This window comes from Nerophis lumbriciformis, linkage group LG10 (genome assembly GCF_033978685.3).
Source record: "Nerophis lumbriciformis linkage group LG10, RoL_Nlum_v2.1, whole genome shotgun sequence".
NCBI lineage: Eukaryota > Metazoa > Chordata > Actinopteri > Syngnathiformes > Syngnathidae > Nerophis > Nerophis lumbriciformis.
Window position 1 is genome coordinate 24686561 of NC_084557.2, and position 27115 is coordinate 24713675.

The 27115-nt window shown below is 39.0% G+C and overlaps 1 protein-coding gene across 1 annotated transcript in view; it reads left to right on the top strand.

Annotated features, from left to right (window-relative positions):
• Positions 1-27115, top strand: part of pamr1b (peptidase domain containing associated with muscle regeneration 1b) — an 80658-nt gene that overhangs the window by 13996 nt on the left and 39547 nt on the right. Inside the window, exons 2-5 of the mRNA XM_061969970.1 lie at positions 14820-14996; positions 20696-20821; positions 21306-21420; positions 25515-25732. Of these exons, the coding sequence (XP_061825954.1) occupies positions 14820-14996; positions 20696-20821; positions 21306-21420; positions 25515-25732 (636 nt within the window). The remainder of the gene's footprint in view (positions 1-14819; positions 14997-20695; positions 20822-21305; positions 21421-25514; positions 25733-27115) is intronic.

Here is a 27115-nt window from a genome sequence, read left to right on the forward strand (position 1 = left end):
TTCAACCAGAAGCTTGTGGATGGCTACCAAAAGCGCCGTATTGCAGTGAAACTTGCCAAGGGACATGTAACCAAATATTAACATTGCTGTATGTATACTTTTGACTCAGCAGATTTGGTCACATTTTCAGTAGACCCATAATAAATTCATAAAAGAACCAAACTTCATGAATGTTTTTTGTGACCAATCACTCTATCACAAAAAATAAGAGTTGTAGAAATTATTGGAATCTCAAGACAGCCATGACATTATGTTCTTTACAAGTGTATGTAAACTTTTGATCGCGACTGTATATACTTGCAGCTTGTATATAAAACGTTGATGGAGAGTTTTAGAGTTGTTTTAGAGGGCTTTGAAGGCTGCAATGATGACTTCCATTAGTCGCATCTTGCAAGCGTTTTCCTAGGAAAAAAAAACATGATTTTGAACGATAGGCAAAATAAAAAAAAACAGACATTTTGAGGTGGGGTAATAGTTTCGTTGTATTGCAAAATCTTTATAAATGTAGTAAAATGTGTTGGGTTCTTGCGTCTTACAACATGTAACACTCCTTTACAAAGTTTTGTGAGAATTTGTTTTTGTGTATTTTTGCTCATAAACAAACCCGGACTCTTGTAAATATTACTTCTTCTCCAAGCAAGAGTTCTCACTGAAGTATCCCAAAATGCAACCTCTGGTCATCTCTCTGTCGGGACTTTAATGACATTACCAGGCTACCTCTTAAAAGTCTTTTGGCCTTTTCATGTTTACGTCCCATAATTCAGCTTTTAGACTGCTCTAGTGTCTTTTAGCAAGCTGAGGCAGCAAAATCCCACGGGAAGACAAACTGTCTTCACCTCCTTTATCCTCATGTGGCAGCCATCACACTTTTTAAACTGTTTTCATTCTGCTGGTCTTTGCTGCGTGTTAAAGGTCAAAGTCGACAGTGATTGTTGACAATGGCCAGTCACACGCTTAATGACACTTTTCAGATCACGATCTGGGTCTTATTGCAAACATAACATCAGTTTGAACTGCAATTGGTAGTAGTATTATGCAACTGGTTTGATTTAGATCTGTGTTTTAAGCAAACAACACTTACTCTGTTACTGGGTCAATGCCAGGTTGAAAACTTGCATCAGTCTTCTAGTCCGAAAACAGAAGAGAACATTTGTTGTACAAAAGTATTTATTCCTGTCATGACCTGTCTGACCAGATGATACAAATATGACCATCTGGACAAAAAGCACAAGTTTGGTCAAAGGGAGACAGAATATCATAAATTCAATAGTATAACGCAATGACACCAGTACAATAAAATGACGCGGTTGTGAGTTTGTTTGTTGCCACAACAAGAATCTGTGGCTAGTGGTTAGTGCGACCGCCTGGATAGTAAGTGTGTTGATGGTTGGCATTAATCACACATTCCTGAGAAGTCAAACAGACTGGTGGCGCTTTCAAGGTTAAAGTACAAATTCAACCGAACCCACATTGTCAAATAAATATATGACTTCTGCAGATGGCGAAAAAACATGAGGCGGCACAAAATGCACAAAATCTGCTGTTAAAAAACCTGCATAGAAATGTTACCTACTGGAACCACAGCACACAATTTCCCTTTGATTAATTCCCTGTGCCTTTGTTGACTAAGACAGAGTAGCAGAACATTTACACGTCACAACATTTTCGATATAAATTTGCAATACAACCATCATAAAGTAGGGAATAATGGGTTTGGTTGTCACACTGTTTACTCTCGTGTGAATTGCTCATCATCAAAACATCTTTCAATAGTCATTCCTACATTAAGGCGTTACCTTGAAATGTGTATGCGGCTCATTTTCTTTGTCATTGTAACAAAGAGGTAATACATTTTTAAAAACACTCTGACCCATTGTGACAACTAACCCCCGTCACTGGGTTGGTTGTCTAAAAAAGGGTAAAAAAGCAGAAGTAAATGTGATAGCTGAATTGCACAGACAAACTTACAAATACATACATTGATGCATCCAAACACAAAACAACCACAACGATCAACATTAAAATACAGTAGCAAAGTAGGCCCGAGTATTCGTTAAAAACAAGGCAGAAGTATATTTAATATTTTTGGCCACTGTAACATTACACACAGTTGAAACATTAACACTGTGTTGGAATATTCAAGTACTTCTTTGGTGTACCACTAGAATAGGACTTTGTTTTCATTTACATGGAGCCTAAATATTGCCGATATTGGTCTGATATCAGCAGGAATCACACATATTTTCTAGTGTGGAACGTAACAAAAAGGTTTTAAGTGAATTGAGTCCGGAACGGAACAAGGGTCGGTATGAAAAACGGGTCATACCAAAGACTATAAAAATGGGACCCATTACCTCCCTGCTTGGCACTCAGCATCAAGGGTTGGAATTGGGGGTTAAATCACCAAAATGATTCCCGGGCGCGGCCACCGCTGCTGCCCACTGCTCCCCTCACCTCCCAGGGGGTGATCAAGGGTGATGGGTCAAATGCAGAGAATAATCTCGCCACACCTAGTGTGTGTGTGACAATCATTGGTACTTTAACTTTAACTTTAACTTTAAGTTGAACACTTATTGCGCCTAACCCTATAAACAAAGTCAAATACAAGATGAGCTTCCAAAAATTATGACATTTCCTTTTCACAACATATTATAAATACACATTGTACCCAACATAAATACTGTTCAATTGCTGAGTCCGACTTGGATGTGATCTGGACTGTACATGGGTGCTTAATTTGAAAATGTATTTTTGTTTGTGGATTGTATGCAACCTGTTGTGTTCCCTGGTTTTCAGTGCACATGGGTGAAGGTGTGTGTTGCTGAGCCCGATCTGGACGTAATCTGAACTGGACCTGGTTTTAAGAACCCTTTTGAACAATCTGATTTCATTGACAACCCGGTCTGGTGAAGATAAGGTCCTTTGTTTTGTTTTGTTTTGTTTTGTTTTATTTTTTTATTTATTTTTTTATTTTAAGTGAAATAAAATAAGATAAATAAATTTAAAAAAAAAAAATAATAATAATTTTCTTGGATAGAAAAGAAAGTAAAACAATATAAAAACAATTACATAAAAATAGTAATTAATGAAAATGTTAGTGGACCAGCAGCACACACAATCATGTGTACTGTAAAGACTGTGTCCCTTGCAGACTGTATTGATGTATATTGTAGGAACCAGAAGTTTTTAATAACAGAAAGAGACAGCCCCTTTTGTGTAAATGAGTGTGGATAAGTGTGGATGGGGGAGGGAGGGTTTTCTTGGGTTGATGCACTAATGGTAAGTGTATCTTGTGTTTTTTTATGTTGTTTAAAATAATAAAAAAAAAAAAAAAAAAAAAAAAAAAAATACTGTTCAATTATATACACAGTAAAGGCATGTGAAATATCCTTGTACACATGTTAAACCTTTGCACCAATTATATACTATATACAAACAATTATACTTCCATTATTATTTATTAGTTATTCTTATTGTGTTAGTTTATTTTGAACATGCATACAATTACAATATGATATATTACATATTTCCAGTTTGTCATTACGGCATGTCCAAAAAGGTTATCTATCTAATAACGCTCTAAACCAGGGGTGTCAAACGTACGGCCCGCAGACTTGAACAGGTTTTATCCGGCCCACGGGATTAGTTTGCCAAGTATAAAAATGCGGCAACATTTTTTTAATGAAAGAAACTGCTGTTCTAAATGTGTCAACTAGATATCCCAATAGCAATTATTTGTATCTTTGTAGATTATGCTACATATGTAAGAAAAAAAACAAGTTAGTGCAGCAGTCGAGGAAAATGAGCAAACTACATAAATAACATCCTGTAATTTGATGTTGATATTGTTTTATTTTGATAGATTGAAAATTAACACAAATGTGTTGACTGATGAACATTATCACCTAATTTATTCAAAAAGTATAAATAACGTCAAATAAATATAGAATACTATTAACCGCAACATGTAAGTGTAAAAAAACCTAACATCATTATGATTTGTACATTTTCAGAATGTGCTCGTTTTATTTTTAAACAAATACAAAAATCTGAAGTTGTCTTTATTTTTAAGTTATCGCGCCGTGATTTTACCAGTCTGGCCCACTTGGGAGTAGATTTTTCTCCATGTGGCCCCTGATCTAAAAAGTTTAACACCCCTGCTCTAAACTATATAGTTCCCTTTACACTTTTTAAGTCTAGTTTAGTTATAAAACTACTGTGTATAAAAGCCTAGAGGACAAATACTGAGGGGCTGAATATTTACAATTGGACATGAACAAATAAAAACGTCATTACACCCCGAGTTTAGCTTTTTTACTCTCGAGAGGGGGTCTTCAACGTTTTCCAGTGATGAGACTCCCAAACTGATGGAGAAATGGAGCGAGTAACCACCACTTATTTATGCTGTATACATTTGTGTTGGAAATTAAACCAGTCCTAATGGTACCTTGTTATTGTGCAAAACTAAGATATTCAAAGAATACACTTTAGCCCCGCTATTAACTAGCTGGAAAATAATGTGCTAATCGCTACCTGGCAGCTAATAGTCTTGTCGCAAGATGGCAACTAGCATGCTAGTCGCCACCTATTTTAAACGCTAACATGAATATAATAATACTGTAAAACTATTTATTCATGTTTTTATTCTACAAAACTAATCAATTCATAACCCGCCATCAGTGTGTGAATGTGTGTGTGAATGGGTGAATGTGGAAATAGTGTCAAAGCGCTTTGAGTTCCTTAAAAAAGGTAGAAAAGTGCTATACAAGTATAACCCATTTACAATTTACCATAACCCCACTGCAGTACTTCTGTGGACACCATAGGGGACCGGGACCCCTGTTGAGGACCTCTGTTGTCATCTCACCCTTTTGGGGAAGTAGTGGGGGACCCTCAACTACAAACCCCGTTTCCATATGAGTTGGGAAATTGTGTTAGATGTAAATATAAACGGAATACAATGATTTGCAAATCATTTTCAACCCATATTCAGTTGAATATGCTACAAAGACAACATATTTGATGTTCAAACTGATAAACATTTTTTTTTTTTGCAAATAATCATTAACTTTAGAATTTGATGCCAGCAACACGTGACAAAGAAGTTGGGGAAGGTGGCAATAAATACTGATAAAGTTGAGGAATGCTCATCAAACACTTATTTGGAACATCCCACAGGTGTGCAGGCAAATTGGGAACAGGTGGATGACATGATTGGGTATAAAAGTAGATTCCATGAAATGCTCAGTCATTCACAAACAAGGATGGGGCGAGGGTCACCACTTTGTCAACAAATGCGTGAGCAAATTGTTGAACAGTTTAAGAAAAACCTTTCTCAACCAGCTATTTCAAGGAATTTAGGGATTTCACCATCTACGGTCCATAATATCGTCAAAAGGTTCAGAGAATCTGGAGAAATCACTGCACGTAAGCAGCTAAGCCCGTGACCTTCGATCCCTCAGGCTGTACTGCATCAACAAGCGACATCAGTGTGTAGAGGATATTACCACATGGGCTCAGGAACACTTCAGAAACCAACTGTCAGTAACTACAGTTGGTCGCTACATCTGTAAGCGCAAGTTAAAACTCTCCTATGCAAAGCGAAAACCGTTTATCAACAACACCCAGAAACGCCGTCGGCTTCGCTGGGCCTGAGCTCATCTAAGATGGACTGATACAAAGTGGAAAAGTGTTCTGTGGTCTGACGAGTCCACATTTTAAAATTGTTTTTGGAAACAGTGGACATCGTGTCCTTCGGACCAAAGAGGAAAAGAACCATCCGGATTGTTATAGGCGCAAAATGTAAAAGCCAGCATCTGTGATGGGGGTGTATTAGTGCCCAAGACATGGGTAACTTACACATCTGTGAAGGCGCCATTAATGCTGAAAGGTACATATAGGTTTTGGAGCAACATATGTTGCCATCCAAGCAACGTTACCATGGACGCCCCTGCTTATTTCAGCAAGACAATGCCAAGCCACGTGTTACATCAATGTGGCTTCAAAGTAAAAGAGTGCGGGTACTAGACTGGCCTGCCTGTAGTCCAGACCTGTCTCGCATTGAAAATGTGTGGCGCATTATGAAGCCTAAAATACCACAACGGAGACCCCCGGACTGTTGAACAACTTAAGCTGTACATCAAGCAAGAATGGGAAATAATTCCACCTGAGAAGCTTAAAAAATGTGTCTCCTCAGTTCCCAAACATTTACTGAGTATTGTTAAAAGGAAAAGCCATATAAAACAGTGGTGAACATGCCCTTTCCCAACTACTTTGGCACGTGTTGCAGCCATGAAAGTTAATTATTATTTGAAAAAAAAAATATAAGTTAATGAGTTTGAACATCAAATATGTTGTCTTTGTAGCATATTCAACTGAATATGGGTTGAAAAGAATTTGCAAATCATTGTATTCCGTTTATATTTACATCTAACACAATTTCCCAACTCATATGGAAACGGGGTTTGTATATTCAACCGGGCAATAAAGTTGCTGTGGCCGGTGTGGTCGCGGTAGTCATTGTTGTTGTATGCAGGGGTTGTGCAGGAGTTGGGGTATTTTAGGCGGGCTGTGTGTGTGTGTTTTTTTTTTTTTTGATGACTGGGTTAAGTGGTCGCGTGGTATGCTTTCTTGGAGAAGGGGTCATTGGGTGTTGTTCTGGCTTCATGGGGGCCTTGGTGTTTTTGTCTGTGTGTTTGGACGTGTGAGTCTTTTTCCGTTTTGGTTTTGATTTTTTTTTCTTATTTATTTTTTTTTAATGGATGTTTATTGGGTGGTCGCTTGTTTCGTTTACGGTTTGTGTGGCGCCGCGCAGGTTTGCTTCTTGTTTGGCAGAGCCCGTGTTCGTCTGTTTCAGCTTCGTGCTGTGGGGTTTGTATCAATGGCTTGATGCGGGGGGCTTTTTTTTTGGTGTGGGGGCTGTGGTTCAGTTGTTTGGGCGGTGGTGTGTTTGTGACGGTCTGGATTGGAGAGTGGAGTTTCTTGGTGGGGGGTATTGTTGATTTCTCTTGTTTGCATGTTGGCGTTTGGGCTGGCTGCTGGACTGGGGCTGGCTGGTCTCCAAGGTTTTGTTTGCGTGTGGTTGTCGTTCGCGGTTTTTCAGTCGTTTTGATTTGGAATGATGGTGCTGGCTGTCGGGAGTTTTTGCAGCGGTTGTCTTTGCTGCCGTTTGTTTGTGGTGTGGGCACCCATGGCTGCTGAGTCCGGTGCGGGGGGTGGTGGCTGCTATTGTGGTCCGTGGAGGCGTGTGGTGGTTGTCGGGGCTGGTGGACTTGCCGGCTTTGTTTTCGTTTGTCATCATGTTGGTTGGCTTGTCGTTTGTCGGCCTGGGCCTACCCTCGCACTCTGCCATGCCAACCTTTTCGCCGTATGTCGTGCTGTCATCTGGGTGCGGGCTTGTCAGGGGTTGTACCAATACCGATACTTTTCATTTTAACAAAAAATCTATACTTTAAATATTATACATATGGTTCTTATTGCACTCATAGAACACATTTAGAAGATTAACATAAAAATGTACAGGCATTAAACACATTGGACTTTTCTTGCTGCACTCAAAGAACAATTTACAATTGTATATATTACATATAGTCTGCAATAATCTAGATTAGGTTAGAAGAAAATAGAAAGCTTTATTGACATAATGCTTTATGATTTGCGGTTGCCACTCTTGGTATGTGATTTAAGACAAATACAATCATTAGTAAATACTAAAAACAATAATTTGGCTAAAACTACAGTTAAGACATGAAGTAGGTAAAACACACATTGTGAAGTATAAAAAACAAATTGTAGGAATTTGTTACAAAATTCAGTCATTTCACAAGCATTACTTTACGCTACATTGGCGGTTTTAAAGGCCTACTGAAATGCGATTTTCTTATTTAAACGGGGATAGCAGGTCCATTCTATGTGTCATACTTGATTATTTCGCGATATTGCCATATTTTTGCTGAAAGGATTTAGTAGAGAACATTGACGATAAAGTTCGGAACTTTTGGTCGCTGATAAAAAAGCCTTGCCTGTACCGGAAGTAGCAGACAATATGCGCGTGACGTCACAGGTTGTGGAGCTCCTCACATCTGCACATTGTTTACAATCATGGCCACCAGCAGCGACAGCGATTCGGACCGAGAAAGCGACGATGTCCCCATTAAATTGAGCGAAGATGAAAGATTTGTGGATGAGGAAAGTGAGAGTGAAGGACTAGAGGGCAGTGGGAGCGATTCAGATAGGGAAGATGCTGTGAGAGGCGGGTGGGACCTGATATTCAGCTGGGAATGACTAAAACAGTAAATAAACACAAGACATATATATACTCTACTAGCCACAACACAACCAGGCTTATATTTAATATGCCACAAATGAATCCCACATAACAAACACCTCCCCCCTCCCGTCCATATAACTCGCCAATACAACTCAAACACCTGCACAACACACTCAATCCCACAGCTCAAAGTACCGTTCACCTCCCCAAAGTTCATACAGCACTTATATTTCCCCAAAGTTACGTACGTGACATGCACATAGCGGCACGCACGTACCGGCAAGCGATCAAATGTTTGGAAGCCGCAGCTGCATGCGTACTCACGGTACCGCGTCTGCATATCCAACTCAAAGTCCTCCTAGTAAGAGTCTCTGTTGTCCCAGTTCTCCACAGGCCAATGGTAAAGCTTGACTGTCATTTTTCGGGAATGTAAACAATGAAACACCGGCTGTGTTATCCGGCACAACAGTCAGGGGGTGCATTCTACGGCGGGGGTGCGTTATCCGGCACAACACCTGCCGCAATACACCGCTTCCCACCTACAGCTTTCTTCTTTGCTGTCTCCATTGTTCATTGAACAAATTGCAAAAGATTCACCAACACAGATGTCCAAAATACTGTGAAATTTTGCGATGAAAACAGACGACTTAATAGCTGGCCACCATGCTGTCCCAAAATGTCCTCTACACTCCGTGACGTCACGCGCAGAGACGTTTTCAGCAGGATATTTCGCGCAAAATTTAAAATTGTACTATAGTAAGCTAACCCGGCCGTATTGGCATGTGTTGCAATGTTAAGATTTCATCATTGATATATAAACTATCAGACTGTGTGGTCGGTAGTAGTGGGTTTCAGTAGGCCTTTAACTCCGCTAATATTTTGCATCAAGCTAAGTAGCTGTGTGCGTGTCTACGTATCAGCATGTGCACAACAGAGGAGCGAGTTAACTATATTACCTAATGATCTGACTGCTTGTTATTTCATTCATTAGCTAAATTCAAAGCTAAGGTAATAATACCAGAATCATGCCACTTTTTGTAAGGCATGTATTAAAACAACACTTGCAGTGTGACACTTCTGTGTTTAAAGCATCATCTTTATCGATAGTTTTGAATTACGTTCATATTGCGCTTCAGGTGCCCTCTTTATTAACCAATAGAATTGCCTTTATTTGCCAATTTTTCTTCTTCACACCGTCTCTTCTTGTGCGCTCTGTGAGTGTGTGTGCGCTAACACACTCAACATCATGCTCCTCCACTCTGTACATCATCACCGCACATACCACATACACACACATACACGGTACATACATCCACTCGCACATTTACTGTACAAACATATACTGTATACATACTGTACATACACATACATAAACACATGCATCAAACATATATAATCACTGTCACACGCTCTCTGGGGGAAACTGGGTCGAAACACAGCACACTGCTAAAACTTAACCTATTTATTTACCATAACAATCTATAAGGTTAATATAGTCCACCCCACTGCTTTTTTTTGTATTTCAAGTATTGATTACGCCTATGTATTGTTTCATTTGAAGTTATTGTATTTGTTGATAGTAGAGGTAAGTATTATTATTATTAATTATCAATCATATTCTTTCTATTGGCATTTTTACTGCTCCATTTGTAGTGTAATAATGTTTATTGTCATTTCTGTGTTACTCTACTTCATTAACTGTTTTTTTGCTATAAATTTTGGTATCATATTTGCTGCTCTTGTTTTTGTTTTTTGTTGTCTTATCCCTCTCTTGTGCCTGCAATTTTGCCATCTGTTCTATTTTTTTTTCTTCTTCTTTCTATTCCCTACTGCGCCGGTCTGGCTGCGCCAAACATTAAATAAACCCATTTAATAAAGTCAAATACAAAGAAGGCAACAAGATAAGTATCCCACACTTCTCTTTTGTTAAGCAATTTTGTACAGCAGATATTGGCATCCAAACAATATGATGTGCTTGAGTGGCTGGCCAGAACATGTTAAAAAAATAATAAGATAAAAAAAAGATGACCCCTGCTCGAGAGAAGAGAATGTAGGTGATCTGTGATCTAAATTGGTGAGAAATAATGAGTGTGACAAGCAACTCTGTATATATATGTTACAGTTTAGTGTAAACTAAAATAAGCAAGGCAACCATACAGAATAAAGGTTGCATCTTAGGCCGTTAACTTAGATACAAATACCACGCGATAAACAGTGTGTGCATACCATAAAATTGTGTGTACTATTAGGGGGCGTGTTGCGTGTATCTACTTTTCAATTGGGCACAATTGAAATTTGGTGCAGATTGCCTTAATTGAATGAGATTTTTTTTATGTACTATATGGGGCTTTCCCCATTGAGACACTCAATTTACTGCACATTCATGTTTTCATGCTCATACCTGTGGCGTTTTGCTACGTTTTCAAACATGCTGCAGACGTATATCACTTTTCATGGGCATTTTAGAAGCAGTCCTGTGGTGCATCTACAATAGAAACCACTTTGTTTTAGCACGCTGAAGTTACACTCACGGGAGAGGCTGGCACTGACTGCAACTGTGCTCACCAGAGTTTATACACAAGAAAATGCACACTGCAATACTTTTTTTTTACATCGGAAATGTGTTAATAATATGTATTCTATATGAAAAAATGAACGTCATTAAAAAAAACCTCCAGACACAAAAATGCGTAAATTTGTGTCAGCCCCTTACGTCATCCAGCAGCTATAAAATTATAAAATGATATTGCCAAAAAGACAAGACATTTAATGCTTTTAGTCCATATGTGTTAAGCATATGTAGGACGGAGCTGGTCCACAACCGCCTCCTTTCTCACAGTCGTGTGTGTAACTGTGTTAGTTTGCACGTGCTTTTCAGACATGCTAAATAAAGACGCAAAATAGCATGCGCTGTTAAGTTTTAGTAATAATATATCATACTGCTTGTGCAAAATACCGGTAATTATAATTGCATTTTTCTCTTCCCAATATTGTGGGTGTTCTGATGATCAGCAAATAGGTGATACTCACTAAATGAATTGCGCTCGTATTGTGCTCACTAAAGTGAAACAATCCTCTGCGCACACATTTTGTGGTATCGAGTTTGCACATGTTTTATACATGCAAACCTTTAGTACATAACTGGGAAAAACACGGCCTGTTAAGATTTTCAATAATTTTTGCCGGACATTTTGAAATTATTATATTCAAAACTTTATCATCGAAACTGTAGCTGCCAATACAATGTTCTGCAGAAAAGTGATATTACATCAGATTGGAGGTAGGGTTTTTTTACGTATATATTTTGCCTGGTTTGTTGCATTTTTGTTGCGTTTTGCTTGATTGTAAAAGATGTCAATCGAGTGGGTGGTCTGAGAAGTTAAAGATGAGCGACAATCATGTAATGAATAATGTTTTATTGTTCATAGCTAATAAAGTAAATCCCACATTCTTTGTTTTGATGTACATTTTGGTTCAGTTTCGTTCAGTAATAAAAATGTATCATTCCATTCCGTTTTTTTAGGTGGTTGTACATAACATTTTTAGCATTCTCTCAGACATCATGGTCTGTTTTTGAATTAGAGGGGACCCAAGCCCACATACTGCACAGCAGATGTTCACATACACACCCACCCCCAGACACATGTTTTTCTCTCAATGTGGCCACCGAGTCAAAATAAATGCCCAGGTCTGCTTTAAAAGATTGAAGTAATGTTTTGTGGGACTTGATTGCCAAGATGGCGACACATATATTCTCCCGAAAGGTAACATGTTGCCTTCCTGTATTGCAAAAGACTGAACAAAATGATGAATGATTTTCTTGTTGTTGTCAGCCGCTAGTAAAGGAATTTATGGGAAACACTGAATAATCTAATGTCAGAGTTGTTTTCTGTTGTGAATTGTTTTTAAACATGCGGAGAAGATAAAGCCGTATCATTCGGAGAGCATACATATGGTCTTCCCGGTGCCACAGCGAACCAAAACAAGCCTTCCCTACAGAGGCGAAACCGATAGGGAGCCAGTGCTCATGGTGGCCATTGAGAGCATGTCATGCGAGATAAAAAAGAAAAAGCGGTGAAAACCAACGACACTGCGGTCAAAGCCGGTCAGCGCAAGCTTACAACAAATAAATAGGCTTCATAAATCGGATAAAATCAATCTAGAGTACACCCTGCTGACACACCGCAAGTATGTTTGCCAAACATGCTGGTGACATTTAGTCATCCAACAAAAAGAAAGCTGTCAAAAACTCTGAGTCGCCAACCACGAAGTGACCATCTGGCCACCCTGTCGGTTTTAAAGCATTAACAAAAACTGCCAAAAACCATAACCACAGATAACAGAGTACACAATATTATAGTATAGAAAGCCTTTTTTTTCCGTACCTGATATTACATTTTCACTGCACGGACGGAATTGGTTGATAAAGGTGCTCTAATGTGCTCTCTTGCGTGTTTTTAAAGATATATTTGAGTGACGTCTTTTGAGATTTTTGTTAATGTGGTCAAATTAAGTTCTAGCATCCTCTGTCCCATAGTCTGACCAACTGACAAATAACATGATGAATGACCAGTTAATGAATTGTTCTAGTAACAAGTAATTTTAATTATTACTTTTACGTAGGCTACAACACCATTACCGTTACATATGATGTAATGTGGCATGCTACTTTTGACAAGACAGCTTTAGAAAACCAGCAAATGCACTTTAGAAAGTACTGTAGTTCTTTATAAGTAGAAGCGGCGCACACACACACCCACACACACAAACTCACGCACACTCAACTTGTCATGTCTGTGTGATCATGTTTTGTTTTGGTTATGTTCGGTTTGGTGTTTGGACCCTTTGTGCACTCTTGTTTGTTTTGTTTCCATGACAACCCATTAGTTTTCACCTGTCCTCATGTCACGCACCTGTCTCACGTTTTGCACTCGCGCACCTGTCACTAATCATGTCACTGTTATTTAAGTCTGTCTTTTTCTGTTGATCGTCCTGGTGACATTATCCATACTACCCCTGTTACTAGGGATGTACAATAATGGCTTTTTGCCGATATCCGATATTCCGATATTGTCCAACTCTTTATTACTGATACCGATATCAACCGATACCGATATATACAGTCGTGGAATTAACACATTATTATGCCTAATTTGGACAACCAGGTATGGTGAAGATAAGGTCCTTTTTAAAAAAATAAATAAAATAAGATAAATAAATTAAAAACATTTTCTTGAATAAAAAGAAAGTAAAACAATATTTAAACAGTTACATAGAAACTAGTAATTAATGAAAATGAGTAAATTTAACTGTTAAAAGTTAGTACTATTAGTGGACCCGCAGCACGCACAATCATGTGTGCTTACAGACTGTATCCCTTGCAGACTATTGTTATATATTGATATATAAAGTAGGAACCTGACTATTAATAACAGAAAGAAACAACCCTTTTGTTTGAATGAGTGTAAATGGGGGAGGGAGGTTTTTTGGGTTGGTGCACTAATTGTAAGTGTATCTTGTGTTTTTTATGTTGATTTAATTAAAAAAAAACAAAAAAAAACAAACAAACAAAAAAAAAACGATACCGATAATAAAAAAACGATACTGATAATTTTTGATATTACATTTTAAAGCATTTATCGGCCGATAATATTGGCAGGCCGATATTATTATTATCTGTATAACATAATCTATGCAACATTTTGACCAAAGAACCACCATTACATGTTATGTAGACCACAAGGAAGTGTTTTACATTTAGAAAAAAATTATAATAATATGACCCCTTTAATGCGCCCTATAATCCGGTGCGCCCTTTGTATGAACATAGACCTAACTAGACCCGCTCATCGGTGCGCCCTATGGCCCGGAAAATACGGTAGTCCAAAAAGATCTTCCGCTTGCATCTACTTTTGTAAAAAAATAAAAAATAATGTCTGTTTTTAATGTGAAAAGGAATATAAGTCCAGGACTGAAATTATGAGCTAAATGCTGGCAGAACTCTCTGCCAAGTTCGAAAGTGCTGCATCTGTTAACGCTTCTTTTGCCACAAGGAATTTCCACTTCTCAGTTTCAGCACCTAAGTTCACTAATGCATAATCTCACAAAAATCCTCAAAGTGTGTGCGTGTGTGTTTTTATTTAACCCATTTAAACAGAAATACAATCAAACAGCACTTTGTAATTCACCAAATTCCGTTTTTTGTTTGTTTTTTTTTTACTTTCCTACTGCTGCCTGTTGCTTGATTAATTAAGTTTTAGCAGAATGCAAACACAGTGATGACGACCTGCTGTGAGACTTGTGATTCTAAAAGAGGAGCTAGAGGCCATATGGCTGCAGAAATAACCAAAGCACCAGGAGGCAGACGCTCCCACAAACACAGGATGAGTAAACACAGCATCCCTCTGCGGACATTAAAGCAAGTCTGCTCACACAAATATCACATCTTTCCTCCTATTCACCCACTCTAATCTTTCACTCTATTTGTGTACACATTTTTACGTAGATATATATTTTTTACAGTGTCAGTCTGAAGTATTATCTTTTTTAGATCACAGGTATTTGTACAACGACTGCCCCGGTCCTGAGTGGAACGCTATGTGTTCGGGCTGTTGTGAGTATGATGTGATCCGCTGCAAATGCCCCCTGCAGGGGACTTCGGTGGGCTATTCTGTGCCCTGCTGCCGCAATGCCATCAACGAGTGTGACCCCTGCATCATCCATCCAGGTACGCCATTAGGAATGAGTACAAAATTGGGTACTTTTATAGGCAAATTGAATCGGTACTACTGGGTATCTATTCACATAGACTCAAACAGTGCAAATTCTACCATATAATACTTGCAAATGAGATTCAGAAATGTAATAAAAAACAAGATATAACAACCTTGCGACACACTTATCACAATCATCACACAAACACAAAACTAACGAAAATTGGTAAAAGTGGTACCGTTGAGTATTGATTCCCAGGTATCATTAATTGATACTGAATCGGTTCTAATGTGTAAGGTACCCTTCGTATACGCCATGTATAAAAAGTGTCATTTTGCTATAATTGATTGATTGCTTAGGTGATTTTTTTGTGTGGAAATAATTGCTAAGTAACTGTGTCTTACAGCAATGGAAATAAAACTAAATGCAATGCTTAGCTGCTACCAGCAGAGGTGCTGCTGTTTCATTTAATGCATCCATCCATCCATCACAGCGTTAGGCCAACTTGAAGATTTTACTCACAACAACTCGTGATCTGATTGGCTATAACAATTCCCTATCACCTCTGTGTCCGTTCACTTACACAGACACACATTTGAACAGTTGATTCTGAAGGCTCGGGGCAGATTTGGTACAGCATGGCAACATAAGCTAGCTGAATTCTGATTGGATACAATCTCTCAACTAAAAACAACAGCATTGGAAGGAGTATAATATGACATGAAGAGAATACGAGTATGTTTAGATATTTAGGGGAAGTAAATAAAAAATGACTTTTATCTTTAATCATGATCATGATTTCTGGTTATGTTAGGACAGTAGAGAAGGCCTTGCTGGCCCTGACGGCACACCACTGGGTATTACTTTTTCAGAAACAGAGTGGCGGTTCCAGCTGCAATGGCGCCCAGTGTGAGGCCCCACTTGTGTGCACTTGGCCAAGAAGTCTGAGTAAGATAAACAATTATGATTCTGTGGAATTTAAAAGGTCTCTCCTACATCCCTCACTGATTGATTGATTGATTGATTGATTGATTGATTAGAAGGTGTGTCCAAATGTAATACTTCTTGGTGTATTTTAAAAAATGCATCCAAAAGTGCCAACTATCCAACTCTGGTTAAAAAACACATTATACAATGGAAACTTGATTTTTCAACAGTTTATCATTGGAGATACTTGAATTTGGCCATACTTGCCAACCTTGAGACCTCCGATTTCGGGAGGTGGGGGCGGGGGGGGGGGGGGGTGGTTGGGGGCGCGGTTAAGAGGGGAGGAGTATATTTACAGCTAGAATTCACCAAGTCAAGTAGTTCATATATATATATATATATATATATAAGAAATACTTGACTTTCAGTGAATTCTAGCTATATATATATATACATACATATTTATTTTATTACTATACTGTATATATATATATATATATATATATATATATATATATATATATATATATATATATATATATATATATATATATATATATATATATATATAAATAAGAGAAATACTTGAATTTCAGTGTTCATTTATTTGCACATATACACACACATAACACTCATCTACTCATTGTTGAGTTAAGGGTTGAATTGTCCATCCTTGGTCTATTCTCTGTCACTATTTTTCCAACCATGCTGAACACCCTCTCTGATATGATGCATTGCTGTGTGGCACGCATAAAAGTGCTTTCATCAAATGCACTAGAGTCTGGAATCTTCCATCTCTCCCTAGCATGGCCCAAAACCGGTCAATCTTTGGTTCCTGAGGAAGATCTTCACTGCCAAGCACTTGGTAGTCCACTACTTCTTCCCGGAGGCTATCCAGGTCCAATCGCAGCTGCGGCTTGGAACTTACAAGCGTATTTCTTCATCTTACTCGTCGTCGGCGTCGCCACGGCTGTATCTTCCTCGTTCTTCTGCTTCTTCTCCTTGTTGTGTGCGCAGTTGTGCACTGCACTCTCTAAAAACCGTAGATGCTATTGTCACATATGCATGTACAGTAGGTGGCAGTATTGCCCTCTTTAAGAGTGTCACAACATTGCTGTTTACGGCAGACAAACTGCTTTACGGTAGACGAAAACGTGACTGCTGTTGTTGTGTGTTATAACGTGATTGGGCAGGCACGCTGTTTATATTGTGGGAAAGCGGACGTGAAAACTGGCTGACACGTCACTCAGGTCCGCATGGAGCTGGAGGGGCGTGGCCTCCAGTTCCACCTGAATTGCGGGAGATTTTCGGGAGAAAATTTGTCCCGGGAGGTTTTCGGGAGAGGCACTGAATTTCGGGAGTCTCCCAGAAAATCCGGGAGGGTTGGCAAGTATGAATTTGGCTATTCTGTAGCACAGCATTAGTCATTTAAGACACTTTGAAAATAAGCTAAACGTAAGAGTGTACTCACATAAGCCACAGTCAATGCACCATGACCAGCTGTTTGACTTGTGAGTGGCATGTTTTAATGCAAAAAAAAAAAAAAAAGAGAGAGACTGAGAAGCTTTGTGATTGTAGACAGCTTCAACATCGAGTTCAGTCTTTCAGGACTGCCTGCCATGTTCTTGGCTCATCCCCAAGAGCTGTCTGCCTCCTTGCCTGCCCTTTACACCGCAGAGAGACGAATAAGTGTGATGGAAAACCTGAAAAACAACTTCATTATGTCTGATCTCATTTGCTTCCAGGGCAACCTCACATCACAACATCACAGCATCTCTTCACGTATGAATCTTTACTGGTGAATAGGAGTCAGTGTGTTAGGAACACATTATTTTATAACATTTTTTTTTTCTCCATGTTGTTTTCTAAACTACTATTTTCCTCCAGAATATCAAGTTTTTCTGACAGCATTAATGCACTCCCTTTTATAGAGGAAAACAGATGTTTGGAATTAGGATGGCTAACTTGTGTTTAACTGTAAAGCCCTCAAAAATACTAATAGTCTTAAATCCCCATGTGTGTCCGCATTTGCTGTTTAAATTAGAATCTGGAATATTTTGACCTCTAGCCCCTCAATTGATTAAGCAGCCGTTTGAGTGTCGGGAAAACATAATGGTTTAGCATTAAATAGCAGCGGGAGATGAGTGTAAAACATTTAACAAGGTTTATTTAAAAGAAGGAAGGAATGATGTCCACGTGCGGTCTGGTCTGGGTCATTTGTATACTGTGGCGTTTATTTTATTTTATTTATTTTTTTTTTTTTGGGGGGGGGGGGGGGTTTGGCCCACAGTGCATTCTAAAAAAAACCATTAAAGAGAAAATGGGGGGAAAAAAAGCAACATTTTAAAAACTTAAAGGGGTACTTCACTTTTTGGGGAATTTTGCCTATCGTTCATAATCATTTTGAGAGACAAGAACACACGTCTTTTTATTTTTAGGATTCTATCAATCAATCAATCAATCAAAGTTTATTTATATAGCCCTAGATCACAAGTGTCTCAACGGGCTGCACAAGCCACAACGACATCCTCAGCTCAGATCCCACATCAGGGCAAGGAAAAACTCAACCCAATGGGATGACAATGAGAAACCTTGAAGGAGACCGCAGATGTGGGACCCACCCTCCCTGGGCGACTGGTGCGATGGACGTCGAGTGGATCTAGCATAATAGTGTGAGTCCAGTCCATAGTGGATCTAACATAATAGTGTGAGAGTCCAGTCCATAGTGGATCTAACATAAAAGTGTGAGAATCCAGTCCATATTGAGACCAGCAGGAGATCATCTTGAGTGGATACAAGTCAGCAGCGCAGAGACGTCCCCAACTGATGCACAGATGAGTGGTCCACCCTGGGTCCCGACTTTGGACGGCCAGCGCCTCACCTGTGGTCGCCGAATCTGTGCCCCCCCTCTCCACAAAGGAAAGGGTGCAGAGCAAAAAAGAGATGGCAGATCAACTGGTCTAAAAGGGCTATATAAAGGCGGGAGTATACAAATTCTAAAGAATAACCTAAAATGTTTGCACGATACAGCTAATGGGAGTCACCATTGTAGCCTTCAAAGTCCTTTAAAACAACTTCAAAACCCTCCATCACTGCAAGTATATATATAATGTAGTAACAGACACGTTCGAACAATATGTAATATGTTCAATATTTACCGTATTTTGGACAATTTAAGCATTACCGGGACTTATTTCCTGGACGCATTTATTTTGGCGCTCATAGCAACACACTTCCGACTTCCGGCAACAAATGTGTCTTCCTACGTCCGGAAACAAACACGAGTGTTTCTAATCGTGGCAGACTTAGTAATAGAGGATGAAGATGAATATTTTTGGACAAATTAGTATTCACTACCTTATCTTTTTGAACCTGAATATACAGAGGATGAACGACTGGTTAAAGAATCTTAGCAAGCGCAAGGAGAGGGTGAAACGCTGGAGCAGACGAAAGCCGAGATGGTGTAAATGTGGAGTATGGAGCCAAGCTATGCCAACAGAAACTTAGTGCTTTCCAAAAATCAACAAGAAAAAACATCCCCTCAGCCAGCTGAACCAAACAGACAAATGTTCATCGAGCGAGTCACTATAATAGTGATCATAATACATGCAGCACATCATGCTTGTTTGTACAATTACATACGCTGTCGAGCTAAACGTTGACAAACAAAAAATGAAATGTGGGATGTCCATCTTTTTTAGTCAGTACAGATTGGTGTTGTATCACATTGTGTTGCGCAGTACAAACTCAAAAGCCATTCAGCTGCTGATGCGGAAGCTAGCTTAAGACTAATATCGTAGCAAGCCGTTGCATGGCGATGTGTTACTACGCTAGAAAAACAGTTCCTCAGTGTCATGTCTTGGTGATCATGTTTAGTTTGGCTATGTTCTGTTTGGTTTTTGCACTCTGACAGTTTCTGTTTTTTCACTCCCTGTTTTGTTTCCATGACTACCAATCAGTTCACCTGTCCTCACGACTCACGCACCTGATTCATTTGAACTCACGCACTTGTTTTCAATCACCACATGACTATTTAAGCCTGTCATTTTCTGTTGTTCGGCCTGGCGACATCACATTCATGCTCTGCACTCTTGACACGCTGCTTACTCTGTCCAGGTCATAGTTCATGCTGCTCTTTTCTTGCCACGTAAGTTTTTTGTTTATTCAAGCCACTGTTTTGTACCTCCGCTGTGAGCTCCTTTTGTTTGTTCCTTTTTTTCCATAGTTCTGCCTTTGTGCTAGTTTTGTTTTATTAGCTAAGTTTGTTCCCCGCCTTGTGCGCACCTTTTGTTTATACTTTTTATAGTCTATCATTAAATCATGTATTTTACTTCACGCCATGTCCAGTCCAATTCTTTTGCACCTTGGGAAAACAAACCATGCCATAGTCCAAGTCTTGACACTCAGTGTTTGCTCTTACAATAACAAACAGCTTGGTTATTATACAGGTTACAGGACATAAATGAAATATTGTCGGCGGTTTTAGAGTGATTTAGAGGCAGAATGGATTGCTCCCATTAGCTGCTTTGCTAGCCATGTAGAATGAGCCCAGTATTACAAAAAACAAAATAAAACAACAAAAAAAAACAGATGTTCTTGTCTCTCGTAAAGATTGTGAACAAAAAGCAGATGGATGGATCTAAGTCTTAGTTAACATACCATAGTTAACAATGCAGTTAGCTAGCAAGGTTATACAACAACTTCTAATAAGCGGAATGTAGATTTCCATCCAAGCCGACTCCTTAGAGTCTTTTATGGTGTAATGTCATGGTTGTTTTCTATCAGGTTGCAGCATATTTGAGAACTGTAAGCGGTGCAACAATGGAACGTGGGGTCCCAGGGATGACTTCTTCGTCAGGGGCCAATTCTGTGCTGAGTGTCGTCCTGGATGGTCTGGTGGCGATTGCATGAGTGAGTGAAGTCATTTTCTTCAGGATCCCTTTGTGTATGCTTGGGACATTGAACTGATTGCAACTGGACTGTCTGGGTTTTCTGAGGGTCATCTGAGTAGTTCCTGCTCATAGGCTAGACAGGACTGTTCTTTATTGTATACTTCTACTGCATGTGTATTTCTGTAAGATGTAGTCAATGCGCTTTATTTTCCTTTCCAATATTTCTTTGAATGACTATGCCGACTTGGACCAATGCCATGCCCAGGGGGCTGTCTACATCGAGCTGACAAAGAGTGTCAGTCAATAACCTGGATACCCATTAAACGATTGGAAACAAAAACAAATGGATTTTTTACATGTAACTGAGTGTTTGGGGAGCATAAATAAACAGTTACATAAATATAGACCAGCATGCTGTAGTAGTTAGGGTGTAATTTAAAGGCTCTAAAATGTTAAGGGCGAACCACCTAATGCTTCCTAACAGACTCTTTCTGTTCTGCCAGAGTGCGGTGGGGTGATCCATAAACGACAGGGCCACATGGTGCTGGAGAGCTACCCAAACAATGCTCGCTGTGAGTGGACAATACAGGTGGACCGGCCTTTTACGATCGAACTCAGGTAAGATAGCACTGGAAGGGGCTGATTTACTGAAGTTTTGCATGTGTTAAATCACATGCAAACTTGACAGCGAATCCGCAATCTGCAGATTCTATGCAGATTATTAGAACACCCACAATTCTGGGAGAAGATGAAAATATAATCATTTAGCGCTCTCAATGTGATTTAGCGAGACTAAAACTGTTCAGCGGCTGTGTTGCGTCTATATTTAGTTTATTTGAAATGTGTATGTTGTCTGTCTATCTGTGTTGGCCTTGCATGAGGTGGCGACTTGTCCAGGGTGTACCCTGCCTACCGCCCGAATGCAGCTGAGATAGGCTCCAGCACCCCCCGCGACGCCGAAAGGGACAAGCGGTAGTAAATGGATGGATGGATGGATGGATGGATGGATGGAAATGTGTGCTCAAACTGGCACAGTTACACACAAATGTGTTTGAGAAAAGAGGTGCTCATGCTGCAAAGAAGGACAATGGAAGAGATAATATTCTGTCTGTGTCCGTGTTAACGAATGTGAACTGTCAGAAATAAAAAAAACTATTGGACATTGTCTATTCATCAATATAATTTTATAATTGTATAGCTGCTGGATGACTTAAGGGCAGGGGTCCCCAAACTACAGCCTGCGGGAAGTCCCAAGTATAACAAATAAATAAATAAATAAATACAATCAAAAAAAAAAAATTCTATCTTTTCTTATCCACTTTGTACCACTTGCTACTCACGGTGTCTCCTAGCCGTTCAGGCAAATCATATTGTCTAAAAATGCATTTTCTCATCGATAACGTAACATCATTGCGCACGCAGAAAGTGCGCTATATATATCTTATATATATATATGTATACACACACATATATATACATATATTTATAATATGAATATATATATATATATATATATATATATATATATATATATATATATATATATATATATATATATATATATATACAGCCCGGCCCCCGGCCAAATTGTTTTAACCCAATGCGGCCCCCGAGTCAAAAAGTTTGGGCACCCCTGCTTAAGGGGATGGTTAAAACAAATTAAATTCATTCGTTTTGGTGTCTGATAGCATTTTTTATAATGGTGTTTGATTTTTCATATAGGAAATATATTACTAATTAATGACTAATTAATAAACTTCTTACAATGTGCATTTTCTTGCAACTGGATCATTCCACACAAGCCTCCCAGAGCGCACCTTCCGCCTGCTAAAAATAGGTTATTTTGTCTAGATCATGCTTCCATATAGCCCAAAAAAGGTGGTACATATTATATTTGTATGCTGCATGTCAACAACATGACGAAACGCCACAAGTTGGCCCATATGATGCTATAAAGGTGGAGGGAAATGAGTGTCTTCATGGTGACAGCCAGGAGTACACACAATAAACAACTTTAAATAAGGTAGTCTACACCACTTTTGCACTTGTTATCACTGCAGTTTTAGTATATCACCCACAACACGCCCATTAATTGTACACGCAATTTCTTTGTTTTGAACATGTTTAGCACTTTTTTGGGAGGGTGATCTTAGCAGATCAGGCCCTAATGCTAAAGCTAAAAGATTAAAAAATAACAATATCAACATAAAATAATAATAATGAAACATATTACCATTCAACCCGGCTAAGATTTAAACAGTGCTTCTCTGGTTTAGCAAGCAAGCGTCATCATCCATTGAGCTATCCGGCCACTCACAATAACATCCTCCATTAATGAGCAGTTGAATGTAGAAACCTCATCTGGCATGACACCCCACCTTAAAATATTCACCGCCCATCTGTAATAGTGATTAACAGCTGGTGGTGGCTCAAATGTCTGCTCGACTTTACGTCTGTCATTAATGATGGCAAGTCTACAGCAAAGTTAGGAAAACTTTTTTTTTTTTTTTCCAATAATTACTTTCCAGCTCAGTGATAACCTCCTGAGTCAGTCATTTTCTCCATGACGCATCCAAATATTTTCACAGTCAAGTATTTACGCAGGCTTTGAGGGATTACATGTTAATTGAGGAATGGTTTGATTCTGAACACTTTTAACAATGTGTTGCAACTTCAATGTTGACCTTTACGTTGTTAAATGAGGCTTGCGGCGATTTCAAAGGCCATGCGAGATAACTAATACATAAGTGTATTTTATTTATTTTTTCTGTGGCACGGAACCTACCAGAACTAAATGAAAGGATGCTACTCCTGAAAAGATAGTATCAATGAATTCTAACAGTGACGTGCGGTGAGGTTCATGGCTGGTGAGGCACTGACTTCATCACAGTCAGATTTACAACATATGAACCCTAAAGAGTATCTTATTCACCATTTGATTGGCAGCAGTTATTGGGTTATGTTTAAAAGCTCATACCAGCATTCTTCCCTGCTTGGCACTCAGCATCAAGGGTTGGAATTGGGGGTTAAATCACCAAAAATGATTCCCGGGCGCGGCGCCGCTGCTGCCCACTGCTCCCCTCACCTCCCAGGGGGTGAGCAAGGGGATGGGTCAAATGCAGAGGACAAATTTCACCACACCTAGTGTGTGTGACAATCATTGGTACTTTAACTAAACTTTAACTTTACACATACAAACTGTAGCACACAAAAAAGCACATTTAAAAAAAACGTTATTATGGTCTTACCTTTACTTATAAATGAAGTCCATGCGCCACTCCTTCTGAACAAAAGCATCGATAACTTGTTTACAGAAGTCTTCCTTATCTTTCTTCGATTGAAAGTCCAGTTTAAAAAACTGTTTTATTTTAGATATGTAATCCTCCATGTTAAAAGTCCAGACGAGAGACAAAAAATAAACGATCGCTAACTGTTGCTGTTTGTTGTCACTTATTCTGCAGCCGAGTAGTCGCAAAAATGGTCACTGGGATTCACTAGCGCCCTCTACCACCAGGAGGCGGGATTACTGCGAACCTCACCCAGTGCATCTCCGCAGCCGTTTTATGATTGCTCAGCACAAGAAATACGTTACACACATACAGTTGTTGACAAAATACACTGTACATTATATATCTCAGCTAACTAAACTATGGAAATGTATAATATAATTCATATGACAATACGGTCTCACTGCACAGCAGGCCAGCAGTTAGCCGAGTCATTGCGCAATCCATGGCGAGGCTCAACTGGCTGGTGACTCACCGCAAGTCTCTTCTCAGTATTTGAACGGCAAATGTGAAAATTCAGCGATTTTGAATAAAAATAATCTAAAACTGGTGAAGTTAAATGGAAAATAACTTTATAGTATAATCACTGGATAGATATAAAAATGTAATTAATTTTTTTTCTTTTTACATTTTTTTTCTTTCCATGATGGCACGTGAGGCCCCGCCTCACCTGCCTCCCCTTATTGCACGTCACTGAATTCTAAACATGTTTAGTATATATTTCTCTGGATGAGGTTTGAATGGAGTGCAGCTTACTCGCATCAGACAACATCCTTTGCATATTCAGTGGGTTAAAGCCAAAGTACTGGCTACAAAATGTGTCCGGAATTTACTGTCCAAGTTTTATCGTCATTTAACAGCCACTGATCAGATGTAATTAAGAACTTTATCCAGACTGGAGCCGTGATGCTCGTTTATCAGCGGTCATTATCGTCAATCAAACAACTGGAGTTGTATTTATGAGTGCATTCTTCCTGTTTAATAGGCACGCAAGGAGTGTTCGTCATACATATTGTTGTCATTTTTAGGGTGATAAAGTTCTGAAAGCTTTCCGAAGCCACTGCGCCACAACTGTTCCTGCATGGCATCAACTGACAAGAGAGTTGATGACAGAAGAGAACAGTCAAGTCAAATATAATGCATTTAAGTATTTAATTTTAGCGTCATGTAGAAAGTGAATCACAGCAGCAAACCGTAATTTAGCAGTGCCAGTCACCCTCCGCAGCTGTTGGAGTAATTACCGTCATTCATTGCTGTTTGTTGCCCGTTTCCTTTCTGAGTGTTCTGAAGCGTCAGAACTGCGCTGGCAGCTGGTGGAGCACTGCCAGATTACACAGGTGCTCCCAAACGACAATAGATCGTAATCTTTGCAGTTGCTAAGGTGTTTGAGTTGTGTTTGTTTTCCCTGTATGTTCATGCCTACAGGTTTATGATGCTGAGTTTGGAAGCACATCCCACATGTCGCTATGACTACGTGGAGGTCAGAGATGGCGACAGCATCAACTCTCGTGTCGTGGCTCGGTTATGTGGCAACAACAGACCTGCTCCCATTCAGAGTTCTGGAAACAGTCTACACATTCTTTTTGAGTCGGACGGCTACAAGAACTTCGATGGCTTCTTCGCCACGTTCCAGGAGAGCTCAGGTATGTCTTGTGTGTATAAACGCTAGAGGTGTGACGTCCGCAAACAAATCAAGTATTTAAGTGAACAATGAGAACCGATTCAATGCAGCATTACTGCTTAGGCACAAGTGTCAAACTCAAGGCCCGGGGGCCAAATCTGGCCCGCCACATTATTTGATGTGGCCCGCGAAAGCCTGGAAATAATATGTGTTAATAAAATGCTTCATCTTTTCTTACTAAATATATTTGTTCTTTCTCTTTTGACATTAAAAATCATGTACTGCATGCAATTGCATATATTTTAAAATTCAATATTATCAAAATCAAAATATCATGTTATCATGTATTCCAAAAATATTTTTTGTTCAACTAAAGATAACGACTGTCCTTAAATATCTGCTTGACTTATGATTTCAAAACGAATTATCAATCAAATTGTAGACTGTAAAATTGACAACATAATTTACGGTTAAATTCCGCCGACTGAATTTTTTAACGTAATATCAACTTTGGTACTGTTTTTATCCATATACAGTAAAACACTAAAACATAAAAAATAAAACAAAAAAACCCCATTAAAACAACAAGATTTTCAAAAAAAACAAAAAACTGGCAGCTCTGTTGCTTGAATTTTACCACTAAAAACAATGGTATTGTTTCTCCATTCCATTCCCTTTATTCCATTTGTTTGTATGCTATAAACAATCCACTGCTTTTACTGTAAAATTCTGGTGACTGAGCTGCCAGTTTTTAAAATAAAATTGAGATATTTTTTTTGCAGCTTATGTAAAAAATATATATTGTCAGTGTATATGTATATATATATATATATATATATATATATATATATATATATATATATAATGTATGTGTGGGAAAAAAATCACAAGACTACTTCATCTCTACAGGACTGTTTCATGAGGGGTTCCCTCAATCATCAGGAGATTTTAATAGAAGCATTCACATACCATGGTTTATATAGGGCACAGAGTTGGTAGGTACAGGCTGGCGTAGGGGCGTGGTGATTGGCTCATGTGTTACCTAGGAGGTGTTTCCGTCTGTGACGGCATGCTGATACAATTTCGCTGCGCTTGTTGAGGGATGATAGGTCTGGGCGGTATATAATAAACAGTTTCTCTTTTAAGCATAGGTTGCATCTTTTATTACCACTGTTGTACGGTGGGCTGCATGCAATAATTTGCCATGTTATTGAATATTCAACATTATTGTCTTTGAGGTCCCAAATGTGTTTGCTGAGTTCTGTAGTATTCCGCAGTCTTTGGTTCCTGAAAGAAGCCTTGTGATTGTTCCATCTGGTTTTAACTCTCCCTCGGTTAATCCTACATATGTGTCGGATGTGTTAATGTCCTTGCATGTTACCTTTGATTGGTAAACGACTGATGT